Raw genomic sequence first — 18,924 nt, forward strand, 5'->3', positions numbered from 1 at the left:
CCAGAAAATAACATCTGACCCGGCAGTGAAATTTATCACAACATTTCAATTAAAACTTGGCAGGAATGTGAGCAGCAAGATGCTCTTCTGCAGCTGACCTTGCTATAAGAGAAAGAATGAGTGAGGAGGAAATGGATATTCTTGCTTTGGATTGTATACAAACATGGCTGGTAAAATAAAAATTTCTCAACCTCATTGAATTTTGTAGAAACTCACATATATAAGTATAAAAGCTGTTTTGTACTAATTTCTGTCTTTTTAAAAAAAAAATCTCTTTCTTTGCTGTGTTACAAATTGGCCTGTGGATGTTATTGGGTTAAGCAATAGCTAGGATAGTCTTTTAATTTCTGTAAGATGCAATGTCAAGTGTCTGTCATGTTAAATAATACACCCTTTGGTTTCTCCATTTTTAATTGTTTTAAATCCCTTCTGCATTTATACTCTAACGTTTCAAGCAACTTTGTGCTTGGTTATGTGGTTTTCTCCCTACCTTAGCAAAGATCAGTATGAAATTATTCAAGAGAAAAATGTGTTGTACATGTCAAGATTTCCATAGAAACTATGAACATAATACCTCATGCAAAGTAGGATACTGAAATATGATTTTGGAATAAAATGGTGTTCATACTCTCCAGAGCATGGCCAGAAAGGAAATACTAGAAAAATATGAACATCTTCATTTAAATTGCATTAAGTTGGACCACAAAGTTTCTTTAAACTGTAAAAGTCTTAAATGCTATCAAAGCTTGCCATTCACATCAGGTGCTTCATAGCAAATTATGGCATATTCATAAAAGTCAAAGCAGACATACCAATAATTAACTTTCTTGTCAACCAAAAACAACTGACTTTCAAGCACTGAACAAAAGAGAGAACTATTTGAATACTCTTTTTGAGGTTGAAAATTTTTTAAATCTTTCAAATATGAATAATATTTTGCCAGTGCACAAATTATCATTGTTTTTGTAAAAATTTCATATTCCCCTTTCATTGTTTTGTTTGTGGCAACAGAATTATATGACAGAATGTGTTTGTCAGAAGTCATGTTGTATTAAATGGCTTTGAATTATTTTTATGGAATTAAATTAAATTCTGTAAAAGTAATGGTACAACCCCAATGTATTACAGAATCAGAATTAAGCTTAGGATTCCTGATGTGAAGGAACCAGAAAACTTCAAATATATAGATAATGGTCAGAAAGTAGGTAACATGCACAAGTTGTCTAATTGATGCAGGAAACTCTGAAATTTGAACAGACTGTAAGGCTATTATAGTTGAATAAGTAGAAGAGAAAAGGGGGGCAAGGTGTGTCTGCATCATCCGTTAATTAAGTAGACAACAATTTATATGCATTGAATTATTTTACTTAGTGGATGCTAATGACATTAGAATTGGTTAATAACCTTATAACAGTAGCCTGTATTAGCATATTAAGTCAAATGCAAGTTTGCCAATGCTAATGGGATAATCTCTGACTAATGGACTGCATCCTGAGATAGACTATATCCATAAAAGGGGTCAAAATCACTGCAACATGACAGTAAAAAGTTTTCTATGGAGTCAAACCAGAAAGAGTAGTGCTAGAAATGAAGAAGTTTGTAACTCCCCCCCCTCCCCCCCGCTTGCCTCCCGGCCCTTAACTGGCATTCTGAAGGAAGCGTCAATGTGGATGTCCCCTTGCATACTAATTTTGGAAAACATCCATCAATTATTAGATACATGCTTTAGAGATTATTGTGGGAATTTTCTTTCTTTCTTTTTGTAATTTGCAACTCTTCTCCCTACAAGATTGCTGATTTAGAGAATAGATAGAGATGCAACTACGGAGGAAGAGTATGAAAAGTGTGTGTGTAAGGTGAGTAACTTCAAGACTGAAAGGAGGGATAAAGTGTGTTGGAGAAGTCCTAAGTTAGCAAAGCAATTCTATTCATAGTTGTGGTCTCAGCACTTCATGGCTTCAAATCACTGCAGCACTTGAATGGGATTTTTAATTACATATTTGACATTTACACATTTATAAGTAAAATGATGAACTGAAGTTTCAGTTCAGAATGTTCCTGGTCGACACAGTTCTGAAATGATTCCCTGGGCTTAAAGATGACATTATGGTTCCCAGTTCAGAGCTTCCCTCAAAGGACATATAAGAAGTAAAATTGGCTGATGGGATGCCAATTTTCTATGGTCATCTTTTATGATAGGTTTTTTTTTTATGCTCACCTGTGGCCACACCCAACTTACATGGCTCCCACCAATAATTGGGAATAGAGAAAACACTGAGACTGAGCTTGGCCATTCCTGTAGGCTTGGAATGCCTCTAAAGCAGCTGTGCTTGGATGTTCCCCATTTGTCTGGCTAAGATTTTTCCAGAAGTGCATTGTGGTCTGCAGCTTAGCTTTTCCTACCCAATGCCTGTTTTTTTTTTTTTCCAACATATTCTTGTTCCTACCTTCTTTATTATTCCCAGGTGATCCATACAATTTGTCATTGGCATATCTAATTTAATACTAACTGACATAACAACATTAGCACAGTTTTAAAGAACTTGTCTTTTCATTTTCCCTTGGCATCTACTGAAGTCAAAATGCCAGTTTTCATTAGAAACAGCACTTGTTTTTTATGCTAAGTTTAATTCAACTGATTGACAAATTCTTGTATTTAAAATTAACAAAAATGAAAAAATAATTTATTCATTCACAAGTCATAGTAAATATAGCTAAATATTATATTTCCCTTTCATACTCTTAGTTTGAATGAAGAGTGTAACTCTAGATGATTGAAAAATAACACTATTCTAACAATTGGAGATGGTTATGACAGCCCACTCTCTGACATCCAGCCTTCATCACACAAGAATGTGAAATCCTAGCCACCCAAAGTGGACAGCAATCAGTTGTCCTACCCAACTGTGACATCTATGAACCACAACAGTTACAGCATGGTAAGATATCTTTAAATGTGCTGTAGTGGTACACACAGCCTAGTGGTAACCAACAGATATCAAATTGGATTTAAGGCCTGCTTAAAGGAGGGAAACTATGCCTGGTATTGTGAATGTAGCCAATTAGGCCATGGATCTTAGAGAATGAACTACTGCCACTTTCCTAAAGCATTGTAACTTCTTACTACATTCGAAGCTTTCACACCTCATTAAAGAAACTTCTCTTTGCAGCAAATAGAGACCATTATAGAAAACCACAATGCAATGGTTAAACGCAGAGAACAATTAATTGTGAATTTACCATCTCAACAGATACACCTATAACACAACTCTTGCACCTAAGACTTGGAGAGCATGTTGGAAGAGGTGGGAAAAAGATTGTAAGAGCCAGAACACAGAAAGTCTGCTGTGAGATTGTGTCTCCTAGAAACAACATGAAAGCTACACCCATTATACTCAAAAAATAAAACTGCCTGAGCAATCATCATATCAAAAGACACGCTAATGTTGAAGATAAGAATCTCATGAGACCCCACTCTTAGGAAAAAAGTACAGACAACTTGTGATTGCTGAAAGAGAGAGAATTAGCCTTTCTTAGGAATGAGCTCTCTAAATGTTATCGAATATCATATGGTCAACTCTGAAATTTTATATATATAAGCAACAGAAAACAAACTCACTAGATTGAATTTATATATTTATATGCGTGTATATGCACACATATATGTAACAATAATAATAAAATTAAAAGTGGCTATGGATTTGAAAGGGAATAAACAGGAGCATGAGAGGAACTGAATAATGCAATTATATTTTAATTAAAATTTTAAGAAGAAAGTAATTGAATAATATTTCAAAATTTTAACCAAATTTAAAATATTAGAGACCATAAGATAAAGTTTTATATTCTGCACAAATCTTTACCATAGGAAAGAAATCTACTAATAATTAATATGTATCTGTAAAAATACAGTGATTCCTAGATTTTAATTTACATTACATGTCTGAAGAAACCACTTCCTATTAATATAAAATAACTGTAGATTTATTATTTTCCCCTTTTTTTGGTTTTTGGAGACAGGGTTTCTCTGTGTAGCATTGGTGCCTTTCCTGGAACTCACTCTGTAGTCCAGGCTGGCCTCTAACTCACAAAGATCCGCCTGCCTCTGCCTCCCAAGTGCTGGGATTAAAGGTCAGCTTAGATTTATTCATATATATTCTTATAATGCTATCAAAACTAAAAGATTATATATAGAGAAATGTTCCTGATATTTTTCTCACATTTTTAAGTATGATGGATGACACTGTAGTGCTTTGGATGGTAAATAATTTCATTAATTAAATAATTAACTGATTATTGGTTGTTTATGAATGCATTGTCCTATGATTAATAAGTAATTTTTGATGTTGGCAAATATTCAGACAACTGATCAGTGTTTTAAAAAATAAAAAAATTATCTGAAAACAAAAGATAGTTTCAGTATCTAATATTAGGTTTTTCAAACCTCAATTATATTACATTCAAAACAAATAAATTTGTAATAGAACTTGCAGTACATTTGCATTTAGAAAAAGAGAAGACATTGAAGTCTTAAAATTTCTGCGGAAGATGATTTCTCACACTCTCTGCATTCCCGTAGCACTTTATGTGAGGTTGCAGCCTCATGCGCTCCCCACTCGGCATGCTAGCGTGTCTGTCGCCTTCCTCAGCTCATGTTTAGACAGCCATGTTGGTGAGACTTCGGGGCTCTGGCTTCCAACATTCCTAGAAAACACAATCTCAGTGAATTTTTCAGGGAAGAGCATATCAATTAGTTATTCAATGCCAATGATCAGCCCTGAAAACATACATATTGGTAACGTTATACAGACTGAGAAGATTATACTTATGTATTTAGGAATATATGTATATATTCTATGTATATATACATATATGTATATATAGTTTATATACAATATATTATGCAGAGTTAAGGACAAAAGAGGAAATGAATTTGAAAGAGAAGAAGAAGGGGTATGTGAAAGGGTATTGAGGAAGGAAAGTGAAGGAGGAATTATGTAATAATATTATAATCTAAATAACAAAAAAATGTTTTTTTAATTCTGAGTTTTGCTAATGGTTATTAAATTCTTCTATCATTGCCTTCCTTAAATTAATGCAGTTGTTATACTTTAGAAGGATTATACAGTAATGTGATATACCAACAGTTATACATGAAATGAAATTAAGAATTAATATATTTAATTTTTCGAGTCCCTGCTATTTTCCAGACTAAGAAGCTAGCTCATAGACACAGAAGAAAAACGTAGTGTATGATCTCACTCACGTTTCCTGTTTGAGAATTTGATCTCATAGACTCTGAGGATCAAGAATATAGAACAATGATTACTGTGGCTGGGACAATAGTTCTGCAGGGCTGAGGAAATGCTACACTGTGTACGTTCCTGTGAAGCTATTGTACAATGGAGTGAAAACACACTGTACCTTTCTAAAACAACTAGAGGTAAGTTTTCCACTGCAAGCAAATGATAAACCTATGAGAATTATGCTTGCGATTACCGATGAATGCATATAACATGTTAAGTATATTGAAATGAAAACCCGCAAACACATATAATTTTTATGTTTTTATGTATCTGTCAAAAGGAAAAAAAAAACTAGCTCAAAAAATTGATTTAATTTCCCAGGTTCATATGTGTGCTGACTGGTAGGGACTAGAGCAGTTGTCTTGTCGTTCATTCATCTCTATATAATATTCTATATAAAGGTTTACTTCAAATAGATTGTGAATATAGCAAAGCAATTGGATGCCATGACTAGTATTTATAATTAGCATTGATACTTAGGATCTAGATCTACTCATAGTATTCTGTCTCGAGTAGTTCTCATGGAGCTGATTGTTGGAAATGAAAATGTGATAAGGGAGAACACTTAAATATTGCGGTACCATACCGTAAGTTGTAGTTAAGATATTCTCTTTTAAAAATATATCTTCACTTGAGGGAAGAGAAAAGGTATTCCAAGCCAATGGGACAAAGAATCAATCAGGCATTAACGTTCTAGGAACTGGCAGAAAAAGAAACTGACAGAAAATTTTCAACCAGAACTAATCATGAAAGATAAGGAAGGTTATTTCATTCTTATCAAAGAACTAATTCACTGTAAGATCACTGAAATCCTAAACATAATGTATTGAACTCAAGTGTACCTAGTTTCACTAAACAAGTACTACTGGGCTGTAAACTGCAAATTAACCCCAATACACTAACTGTAGGTGAATTCAATACCCAACAAAATAACAGAGCACTAAAGAAATGGCAAAATGGCAAGAAATAATCATACAAAAAACTTAGGGACATGATACCTACCTACAAGCATATTTTATAAATCATATTGTTGTCATATTAGATCAATAATGTACATAGTCAATACATTCTTAGTAATAGAAACCTAAGTACTGATAAATAAACTGAAAAATTTCATTAAAAAAGAATGTGCAAGTAACTGAATGGTTGAACATTATACAATAAAGCACAAGGCTAGAATTTTAATCACCAGCACTATAATAAATAATGGATAAATGAATAAATGAAGAAAGCTAAATGTCTAAAACACATGGGTAATTATTATAGACTTTTACAATATAATCAAGGTTTCTTTTCTTTCTTTTTTTTTAAATTAGTGTGGAGTGCATGTGTTTGTGCCTGTGTGTGTGTGAGCGTTTGTGTATGTGTATAGGTTAGAGACCATATTGTGGGGGATGGTTCTTTCCCTCTCTCATGTTTATTCCTGGGATTGGACTCAAGTGGTTTAACTTTAACACAACTGCTCTACTCACTGAGACATCTCACTGGTCCTACTTATTATTTTCAAAAGCAGGGAGCATCAGTATGTAAGAAAAATCCAATAGTATAATATTTTACATATCAGCAATTCCTGGAGAGGCAGAGACAAGAGGCTTCCACACCAGCTAGTCTGAAAAAAAGTGTGAGATCCAGGTTCAGTGAGGTACCATGTTCCAAAAATCAGATGGAAAGTGATTAAAGAAGATATTCTTTGTCAACTTCTGGCCTCCAGATGTATCTTCATGGATGAGTGAACTTGTGAGCACTCTAGTAAAACACACACACTTATGCACACCCAAATACACACATGTACACACACTGGAAAATTGTGAGTTTTCTGAGTCATTAAACAAAAGATAAACAAAGAGATAGAGATTACTGGGATTTAGAATAATGAATCATATAGACATAATATTGGTTAATAAGCAGTGGGGGTCTTGAAAGTAGGCATGTGAAGAGTTAAGTACATAACTAACAAGTTAGAACATTATGAAATATCTAGGCATAAAGCATAGAAATCAGAAAGATAGTTAAACACTCTCGCAAAAAAAAGGTTAATTCCACCCTTCCATCTAAGAAAGTCAAAAGTCAAATACTGGCAAGATTTTCATGGGAGATAGATTCAGGCAGCCTACTCCCTTTGATGAAAAAGAGCTTGGGAAGATTCAGATGGAAATAAATCTACTTGAAGAGAGCACAAAACTGTAACTATCAGAGATCGCAAGTCAGTGATGGGCAGGATATTTCTGAAACGCCCACTGGAACAACAACAACAAAAATCTTTCTGGTAAATAAAAAAGAATTCCATCACCAATTAAGGGTTAGTAATCTACACCCATAAACTGGGAATTGTGACCTATAGACTAGAAATAGCAACAACTACCGAACAATAATGAGTAGTTACCAATACTGAAATGGAACACAGGATGAGTGACCAGGAAAGGCCGTTAAATAAGTGATCCTAAACAAATTTAAAGGAAGGGGGGTGATCAAAGATTTAAAGGAAAGTGTGGTATTAGGGTGGGAATATGTATATAAACATGTATATGTAAATATGTAAACATGTAAACAAATGTATGTAAACTATTAAACAAGATGTAAAGGGAAACTTGGATCTGAAAACTAAGGGCAGGTAATACACATTCACTGAAAGTTCGTAACGAAGACTAGCTTGAAGAGTCACTCAAATTTGCAAAACAATATAAATACATTACAGTCGAGAATGTAACAGTAAGGGCAAGAGTGGGAGTCATTTTCACCTGCATTGGGATGCCATTCCAACCCAGTCGCAACAGCTGTTTTAAAAAAGAGTGGGGCACAAAATACATGCAATTTCTTACTTGAACTTTTACAACATAGTTGCATTCTTCTCAAAATAGGTGTTTTGTTACATATGCAGAAATGATTTCTCTTTACATTCAAATAATACACTTTCATGCATTCTCTTTTATCTGTTTTTCACACTAATGTATTTCTTTAAGTATAACACCTGTTGTGAAGTTCCACAGCATTGGAATAGTTATTCTAACAGTATAATAGTTCGTTGAGATATACAGGTTTTGGGTCTAATTTCAGGGCATTTTTTTAATTTGCTAGTTATTTAGAATGGAGATTTGTTTTAAGAAAGAAAACTAAATACAACAAATGTGGGAAAGTTCAAGGAGCTAAAGGAACTCACACACTGCTCGTGGGAATGGAAATTAGTGCACCACCTATGATAAACCCAAATAAAGGTATCTGACTTCACCCTCTTCTATGCACATACTTGAAGTACCTACCGCAGACATGCTACAGAGACTCTGGCAACTGCATGTTCATGCTTATTGCTGCACTACTGACAATACCTAATAGAAGAACCAGCCCATAAGCCTATCCCCAGATGAATGGATGAAAGAATGTGTCCTGTATGCATACACAGTGGAGTTTCATCCAGTTTTACTAGCTATGAAGAAGAGTACAATGATGCCATTTGAAGGAAAATGGCATAGAATTGGACAGCATCATGTCTCTAATAAAGTAATCACCAAATAACAGAGAAAAGGAAAGGAGGGGGGCCCTGAGGTTGGAAATTATAGAAACAGTACTTCTTCATGGCTGGTTTCTGTATATTGAAAATGAAGAGCAATTTAAAATAATCTGAGATTTGCAAGTATGATTACAGGAAGAATAATAGTGTAGCAACAGGAAAAGTGTTGTGACCCTGTCAGAGTATGTGGGTTATGATGTTGTGATCACACAGGGAGTTATGTTACTGCAAAATAGGTTTATCATATATACTTCTTTAAGCAATATGCATCAAAATATCTTAGAACCTTCTCTATGTAATAAAGAGCCTAAAACAATGACCAAGATGCATACTAGCTTTCTCACATTCACTGAACAGTGCATTGGTTTTGTGATGTTCATATTCTTCTTCACAATGAAGTTCTACACAATGAGGTTCATGAGTCAGGCACTGTGTCTTATTTCTCTAGTACGTGAAATAATGTATGCAACATGAACATATATGTGTTACATGAGTGAACACATGATTCCAGTGAAGTTCTCTCAAATAACATAAAAATTACACACATCTAACATTGTAATTATATTAAGATAACAATAGCTGTATGAGTAACATTATGGTAAGGCAGGTGTCATAATAAGAAACTTTATTTTGAGAGGATATTTAAGGCAGAATGATTTCCCTTAAGAAACAGAAACCCAGGGAGCTTATGTTACCCCAATGTCATACTGACTTTCTGTGCTATTCCTGTCTCTCCTTCCCGTATCCTACCCTAATCCCTAAAGAAAGGAGGAAGAATGGACCTTATAGGGATTTAAGGCTAGATAGCAATCACTTTCTCAGTTGGAAGCAGAATTAGCCTTTCTTGTCTATTTCTATAGAGCATTTACTCCCCCACCCACATTTAAAGTAAAAGTCTGTTTTTACATGTCAACCTAACTCAAATGTACATAGAAAAACTCTCCAAAAATGAAATGATTCTTCATAGAATGTGGGAGGATTTTTAAATCTTCAATTACTCGATTACATCGCTCAATGTCAGCTTCCAGGAGGCATTCCTTCAATTTTCAACATATACACAGCATCAACACAATGTCAGAGAGTGTCTTTGTCACAGCTGGTTTCCCAATGGTGCTATTAATTTCTTTTGAAATCATGTTCCTTTTGTGATATAAGCAGATTATAAATAAATTGTGAGAATGAATTAATTTCATGATTTTATGATGTTATCTGCAGTCATGATACAGATCATGATCCAACATGTTCTCATTTGAAATATTAGCTAGACAGATGATTCATAATTCTTTTGAGTTAAAAATTCTAAGCAATGTTTTTGAATCATGAATGCTGACATCGGGATTGATACTGCATAAGGTTACTCTAATTTTCATGTGAAGTCCAAGTATTGTAACAATTATGGCTCATTATGCTGTCAAAGACAGACCTGTATTCAGTAACTATTTCCAACTGGAGACAGACTGTGTTGTTGCCCACGGCTTTTCAATAACCTGTGACAATCCAGCCTGCAGAGGTTAGAATTTAGCTATGACATTGTCATCATTTTGTCTCAGTTCCTAAATTATCCAGCTTTTTTTCCTCCTGCAGAGATCACAGATAAGTCCCTTGTTCTTGTTCATTCTTGAAGAGTTCCTCTCAGTTCTCCACATAATAAACATGATTTTCTAATGATTACATTTTTCATACGATGGCTTTCTTCTAGTATAGTACATGAAGGCTGGAAAAAAGGGGGGGCATATAAATGGAAGATACTACTTTCAACTTAGCTTTTGTAAAGGGAGCCACAGTCTTTAATTTAAAAGATTTCATGGTCTCCTTAGCTGTGAACTTTGTCCTTCCACACCCTGCCCTTCTTGCATGGTTTGGACTATACTGGAATACTCTGGAGTCTGCTCCTTCTCAAGATTGCATGTAGACTGAAACTAGTGATTTGTTTTTTCACTATCTTCAACAATTCATATGATCTTCTTGAGAACAATAAAAATTGCACTTCATATATATATTTGTATATATATACAAATAAGGTGTTTGAATGACTATTTTGATCTTATAATCTTTGAATCTGAAGTTGCAACTGAAGCTTGTAGCTAAAAAGTCTAAGGCTGAAGATCTATTTTGGGTGTAAAAAAGTTTACAGAAAGAAGCAGAGCTCGGTAACTTGGATTATAATTTAAAGTACTGATTCTCAACTTAAAGGGGCATCTGAGACAGATGGCCTGCTCTCTGATACAAACATTTTGTGTTTAGAGATCTAAAAAGGTCTCGTAGGTTGAGTTCATGGAAATGTGAGAAAGCTACACACAAGAGAAAAGATAACTACAGCCTTTCAACAGAAATAAGCCACAAAATTGCAATTGCTATTATTAAAACTGTAATCACCCTGGATTTATAACAATTATGACAGTGGGTGTTTTAATGAAAGAGTGAGAGGAGATGGAGAAGTAGCTGTGTTGGGAAAATTACTTGATATCATCTCTGACTTTTCTGTGAGCTCTTCAATGGAAATATAAGGGAATAAGTTTTCACTACAACTGTCTCATACGAAAAGTTCCAGAAGCTATTATATGAACATCTGCATTCATATGTCACATGTTTGCTTAAACACATTTGTATTTGCCTGTGTATCTATCTACCTGTGCACACTAATAGTATATAGTCACATGTTCCCATAAATGGATATGTTTAATTCATTCAGATTTAGGTCTGAAAACAGTGTCTTGTTTTGCTTTTGTTCAGTCCAAGATAAGTTTGGAGATGAAAGAGTAATACAATGCATTCATTGAAATTCATATCTCCAGATGAAGGACCTGGAAAACCTACAGTCAAAATCTTCTCTTAGAAAACTCATACTCTATAATCACACAGAAATTTTCTAATTTCCCAGACTCCCCCTCCCACCTAAATCCTTACACTTGTTTTATCTCTCTTGTTAGAATGCAAACATGTATCTAATATGTAATAATAATAATAATAATAATAATAATATAAAATAAGATGAAATGAAGGCAGACTGGAATATGACAACCAAACAGAAGAGCAGAAGGAGAAGAGCCAAAGAAAAACACAAGAAATGGGTACTGACAGAGTGACATGATAACACACATCAAAATTTATTTAAAAAAAAAACACAATACAAGAAGCTAGTATATCTATCCAAGTGACCTGTAAAAAAATAAATAAATGAAAATAATACCCAGACAAAGCATTATGAGACAAGGAACCTCTCAAAATGCCATTGAGTTTATTTTGTCTTGGCCATCTACTGCTGGGAATGGGGTCTGTCCTGATTTGTATGCTCAGTGATGCTCTATTGGAGAAAACGAATCTTCCCCTTTGAGCTGTTGTCAATTGGAATCAGCTTCTGGGTTAGGGATGTGGCCTTGTGTCCACTTCCCCTCTCGGCAGTGGGACCCCTTCCAGCTTAGGCCTGTGAAAGCCCTGTGCATGCTGCCAGAATCTCTTGAGTTCCTAAGTGCATCCATCCTTCTATGCTTGGAAAGCCTTATTTCCCATTTATCCTCTATTCCCTCTGGCTCCTACAATCTTTCCAGTTCATAATAGTCAAATTATAGAAGAATGTTTCGGTAATTCAAGTCAATTTACTTGCTCATAAACTTTAACACAATTGATAATTTCTAAGTTTCTAGCTAGCATAATAGACATTACAGTAGGAAAAGAGCAGGTTACCCAGTTGGGTCTGTCTATGATAAATATGATCAATAAAATAACTGCATATATACATAATTCATTCAACCTCACTGTAACTTTCTGAATACAGCAATGTTAGTTTCTTTCTTCCTGAAAGCATGAAGATTATACTTGCATGAAAACAAGCCTTGTGCTTGGGATCCACTTTCCATATGAATGATTCACATCCACGCATTTGACTTTATGCTTATTTAATGTTGCTGTGCAAAGATGACATTTACCCATAATTCATACTTGACATGGTTCGGTTTACCATATATATATCTGGAGAACCTACATATCAGGAGTAGGAGCACCAGAACAAATTACAGTACTGATTCTATCAGAACTTGAGGCCACCCCAGAGACAGGAGAGGAAGTTGGAAAGTAACTTTCAAAATGTGTCACTGTTATTTCATCTGTGCTAAGAAGCAGGGAAGTATGCTGATTTCCTACTTAAGCTAGACAAACCAGCATTATATTCTGAGACATGTACGTGTTATTGACAATATCCGGCTGACATTTTGGCTCCTTTCTGTGGCACTTGTCTCTCAGTCTAAGAAAGGTATCATTTTCTTCAGTAGTCTCCCCACCCTCAATTTCTACACACATCCCCCCTTATGTAGCAGGGTAAAATAAAAGACCTTGACTTGATCTTTTCTTCATTCTGGATTATTTAAAAATACTATGTATAAGTCAAAGTCTGACTCCCGAGATGGTGCTTGATTTATCGTGTTATTTATTTAATTATTCATTTGCCAGATAATGGGAACAACTGGTAGGGCTGAGGTCAAATTGAAATATACCATATGAAGTGTGATTTGAGAGCTGGAGACAGTGCAGCAGACATAGGTTGATTGTCACTGACTGTGGAACTGTCATCCCATCATGGCTAGGCATATTAAATGGCATGACACGTTAGCAGGGCATGTCACTTCAGTGATGACTGAAAAGGGACTAGGCTTACATGCATGCTAATCTGCAAAGTGTGAGGCGATTCGCTCTGCAGCCTCTGATTCTCGTTTGAGAGACGACAATTTACAGTTTGTTGTCAGAACAGGGAAAAAGAATTGTTCTCCAAATTGCAGCACCCACTTGGCTTTTTTTTTCTCTCTCTCTCACTTTTTACTCGTTGCCTTAATGAGTATGAATAGAAATAGGATTTCAGAATACGGACATGCAAATTTTCCTCCAGACCTGGAGTAAAAATGGGCAATGTGTGTGTGTGTGTGTGTGTGTGTGTGTGTGTGTGTGTGTGTGTGTGTGTTAGATGCATCCAGTTGAAATTCCCAGTACCTGAAAAAATAAGATTTCAAAGTTAGGATTGTATAAAGATAGACAAGAAATAGAGGTTAGTGACAAGCGATCAACTGAGACATTAAACATGAAAATAAAGTCACTTTTCTAGCTTTTCTATAAATAAAGACAATTTATTTCAGGAGAGAGATTAAACATTTTAAAACATAAGTGGTATTCATATATTTTCATTTGTGAAGATTTTTTTTTCTTGAGAGGAAATTCAATAGCCTGACTAAAAGAGGAATTGACATCTAAAACTATGATTTATACAGGTAGCTATTCAACACAGATTCAAAAACTGAGCTCAACACATTCTGAAATGAAAGTTGAATAAAGTTTCTTTTCCAAAAATTATTTAAGGTTTATTTATACTATGTGTGTGCGTGCTTTGCTTGCATGTATGTATGTATGTATGTATACCCCATGCAGATCTGGTGCCTACAAAGGTCAGGAAAGGGCTTCCGATACTCCATTGGTGGTTGTGAGCCCACCATATAGGTGCTTGGGACTGAACCAAGGCCCTCGGCAAGAGCAACAGTGCTCTTAACTGCTTAGTCCCATCTCCAACCCTTTGAACATCAGTTCTAGTAAGTACTATACCCCTAAGCTACATGCAAACCCACCCCAAGAAGTTTTCTTGATGCCAGATGGGTTGGGAAACATTTGTGCTTCTCCTTAAAGGGGAGTGCTGCCTATAGAACTACATAAAGTCAAGGAAATACATATTTTAACTTGTAGAAAGATGTCCATGAAATTATTCTAGCCTACTGTATACTGTGTATAAGTACTTTTGATAGGTCATTTTTTCTCTAGTAAATCCATTATTTATTCCTGATTCGATTTTTTTCTCATTTTGAAGAGCGTAGCCAACTAAAGATCGCTATGTTGTTTTTTAATTAGTATCTTTTGATTCTTAGATTTTTGAGCAAAATCCTGGGCAACAAATCAAGTGACTTTGATCAAAGTCTTTGGAAAACGTCATGCTTTAAGGATACATTTAATTGAATCACAGTTTGAAGTGGTGGCAAAGTGAGTTTGCCCTTTGTGGTAACGTACCTAGGAATCCTGATCTATATTCCTGATTGCTATTGATTTCTCTAGATTTCATTATGAAATCAATAATTGTTGCACAGGGTAAAATAGTTTACAAGGGTCGCAACATACTGTGGACTTCTGAAAACATACTGAGCTCGGTGAAGCCACCCAGGCAGCCAATTAGGAGAAAACATCTATTAGGTAAAAACAGGGCAGTCCCATTGACTGTTATTGATTTTCTTAGCCCTGTGAAAAGACAATCAATTAGGTAAAGAAGGCTAATGTTACAGCTGCAATTTAATAACCCCCACCCCCACCCCCCAAAAAAGAAGGAGGACTATTGATTCCTGACGTGGAATGTTGAGGTTTATTGAAATACTCTGAACTTCACCTGTCTTTTAATCAGGCCTGTGGAGAAGGAAGAGGCCTGCCTTTCTATTTGTATAGAAACCCAATTATTAAACATCTTTGGCGATGCCCAGACCTAAGAGATGCAAATGAAACAGAACTTTGAAGAAGCACGAGGCTGGGTTGAATACGAGATCATGGAAGCTATTGATAGAAACTGTGTTGGAGAAGGTTGTTTCTTTTTCTACAGAGAGCTCACCAGAGTACCACCTGTCATTTTTCAAAAGCAAAGTCAGTTTTGCCAACCAGCCGTGAATGACAAATAAAGCTTTATATGAAACACAAGGGCATATTATGTGCTATTGTGAATTCGGCTAAGTGCTAATTTATCTGGCTTGTTCTCTTCAGCAAACAGAGGCACAGACACATGAAATAAGCCATCTAATTATGGAGCTATTTAGGAGAAAAACAAAGCAAGGTGTTTTTGTGTGTTGCAGAAGGTGCATGATACAAGAAAGGTTTTTTTTCACAAAGCCTAATGTTGCTAATGAAAATAACTGAAATGTTGTAAGCTGCTACAATTTTAGAACAAATAAACTTTTTGCCAGTTTTGGATTTAGGGAATCCCAGCTGCTTTTCATGAACAGATACCTACTTCTCTTCTTTCCTTTATTTATTTATTTTTTAGTTCCTAATTGTAAATGGCTAATAGGCCTTGTCCCTTTCGAATATAAAATCTGGGCTGAGAAACCTCGTATAGATATTTTCTTTATGCTTTGCTCTTCTATTGCATGTATTTGATCCTTTCTCCCTCATTTTATATATGCCTTTTTACCAGCAGACAGCTGCTATTCACAATAATTGCTAGGGCAGTCAATTATACTTTAAATAGACCTACTTGAGGACAAATGGTGGTCTAAATTGTACTAAAGACATACCATACACAAAGACCATGTCATTTCTAGTATCTGAAACATTCTAAATATTCCCGAGCAGCAATGTGGTTTATGTACTTTGCTCTTAGTATGTCAAAGTATTTCTTCAAAATATTTATAGAATACAATTGAACTATCCTGTGAGCTGTTGCTTAATTATTTAAATTTGTATTATAAACAGGAAAATATATTTCACTAATTCCCCTGTGTATATGTGTGTACTAGATAGCCAAAATTAGCAAATGGGTTATCTAATTTGTTAACAATAGTTTTCCTTTTATTGAAAGCTGTATGCATTCAATATGCATCTATGTCTAAGGGTTAACATTTATATTTAAAACAGCATGTTCTTTACAGTGTTAATTTGTTCCGTAGTGATTAGAAATTCACAAAAGCAGCTGCTGATTTAAGCAAAGAATTTGATTTTAGAATTTAAGGGGAAAAAATCCAGTAGGTAAAACACAGCAGGTTTCTTTGTACATAGAGTGCCTTAATATATATTATAGCACTGATGTTATAAACATGATTAGAAACTGTGTTACAAGTGAGAGTAACACATTTCTGTTACCAACAGTATCACTGATATAGTAGCCAACAGACTATGAATTGACTAGAGCTCAATACAGAGAAACAGGAAATGTGACGTTTATAGGCAAAAAAAATTATATTTTTCAAATCAGTATTTGTGGATACAGTATTTTTTCTAACTTGAATATAAAAATAGTAAATACTCAGACCTTTGGATATCATAACAAATACCTATTATTTCCTAATGTTAGTTCTCAGTTTCAAAATACAGTACAAAAAAGTCATTTCTTCTTAAATGTGTTTTGTTGAGTTTATAAAATATGTTTACTCTCATCTACTCTCATATGTATCTGAGATATCTGTATCATGTCCCTTGGAGAGTTCAAGTGTATCTATTTTAATCTTAAAGAGTTAAGACAGTACCCTGCCCCCTCAGACTAACATTAGTGATATACTAGACAGAAACAAAATCTAGCTTTAGATTAAAAGATTAAATTCTATTAAAAGGAGATTAAGTAAATTACATTTGTAAACATCAAGGAAGTCTTTTTCAACACTTACACCTCTGTTAGAGACAAGGAAGGAACATTTGACTGTCCAAGTTACAACAGAGCAGTCCCAGTCCTTCTTTACGACATCCTGCCAATTTTCATAGACTATAAGTGAAAACTTTACTTTAAATCGTATGGTTATTATATAGATATGAGCAAGTTAAAATTTCAGGTTTTTAAAAAGTGGTTCAAATATCAATGGGAACAACTAACTAGACTAAAAAGATTTTGCTGGGTATTGTATAGGAATTTGATTAGTGATTCTGGGTTCATATCTCAAATGATTGGCCAACTTCCCATTTTATAAAAGTGCAATTCCAGGTAAATTAATTTACATCCCCAACTACATTCAAATGCTCTCATTTACAAAATAGGTTGAGAAAGTAGTTACTTTTATAATGATTTTTTCTATAGATACTATAAATTTAATAAAAGCAATTGGTATCAAGAAGTATGATAAGTAAATTGTATGTGTTGTTATTACTATTGTGGTCATATTTACATTTTAAATAATACTCTAGGTATACTAAAAGTTTTACAGGAAAAACACTTTAGGAATTACACAAAAATTCATTTGAATGTTTTAGACTGTGCTTGTTAATTTAATTATAGACACCTAAAAGTATGCTCTATTGAAAAAAATATTACAAACCAGTTAGAAAGTATAGGTTCTTAAATTTTGAAGGCAATTTTGAGCATTTTTTTTCTTTTTCTTATTTTAAGCATCATATTAAAAATACGCTTCAAAGCGAAATAAGAATGAACACATCCTATTACCTCTTTGTGTGTGGGATGTGTGTGAGGGGTAGAGTTACATGGGAGTTACACAGTAAAGACAGATTGAAGTATAACTGATTTGTAGCCGGTACTCTTGGAATGGACTAATAATTCTAGATGGGCTAAAATTCACCTGGTGAAAAACTTGTTGGCTAGACAATTCCAATGACACTTTCATAGATTTGATTTTAATGTAGGACATATTGTGCAAATGGGAACAAATTCATGAACAGTTATTCACATCAATACCATAAAATGGTTAATATGAAAGAGGGTCTCAATCACAAAAGTAAAAACAACAGAGTTTAGGTGAATTTAGTCTATCAAAACTGTGAGCACATATGTATGCATATATGTATGCATTGTTTTAGTGAATAGGACATTCCTTGGACATATTATTTTAATTTATAAAGAAATGAATTCAAATCACCAACAGTTAGTGGGATGTTTCTAACCAAGAAAAGGACTTTGGTAACTACCAGGAGAAATGTTGATATTCATAATGGGTAGAATAGGCACTCTCCACATCTAGGATATTGAGAGGACACCTAACTGTCAAAAAGTATGCAAACTCATCCTATGGAAGAATTCAAACAAATCTGTTGCTAGTGTGCTGCTGTCGAGAATCCTTCATTTAGGTGCATGTCCTTGATTTCATTACCTTAGTTATTACTGTATATACAGATGTTCTGTACGTAGAGATTCTTGTTAGTGGGTTTTATTTGTATAAATAAAGGGATTTCACTGCAACACTTTCATAGGTATATACAATATAATGTAATCATATTAGCTTCACTTTCACCCTCTCTTTATCTATGTAAATTCTTACATAGTACTGTTCCTTTTCCACAAGATAGTCTTATTTCTACTTCCCTGTCTATAAGAATATGCAGATTCATTGAAGTTCTGGTAGAATTCTGTGCTGAATATATTTAGGCTTGGGCTTCGTATATGTG

At 34.5% G+C, this 18,924-nt stretch overlaps 1 protein-coding gene across 6 annotated transcripts in view; it reads right to left on the bottom strand.

Annotated features, from left to right (window-relative positions):
• Positions 1 to 267: 267 nt before the first annotated feature.
• Positions 268 to 18,924, bottom strand: part of LOC121822746 (uncharacterized) — a 73,690-nt gene continuing 55,033 nt past the window's right edge. For 4 of the 6 annotated variants that reach the window (XR_006063954.2, XR_013044737.1, XR_006063955.2 and 1 more), the window contains one exon: positions 268 to 4,704. Coding sequence is in view for 1 of the 6 variants with exons in the window: in XM_076551871.1 (XP_076407986.1) it covers positions 4,602 to 4,704 (103 nt within the window). In the remaining 5 variants the exon portion in view is untranslated. Of the gene's footprint in view, positions 4,705 to 12,755; positions 13,792 to 18,924 lie in introns of those variants that run through there. The other 2 variants (XR_006063956.2, XR_013044740.1) reach the window with 1 other exon arrangement.

The sequence above is a fragment of the Peromyscus maniculatus genome, chromosome 15, assembly GCF_049852395.1.
Source record: "Peromyscus maniculatus bairdii isolate BWxNUB_F1_BW_parent chromosome 15, HU_Pman_BW_mat_3.1, whole genome shotgun sequence".
Classification (NCBI taxonomy): Eukaryota; Metazoa; Chordata; class Mammalia; order Rodentia; family Cricetidae; genus Peromyscus; species Peromyscus maniculatus.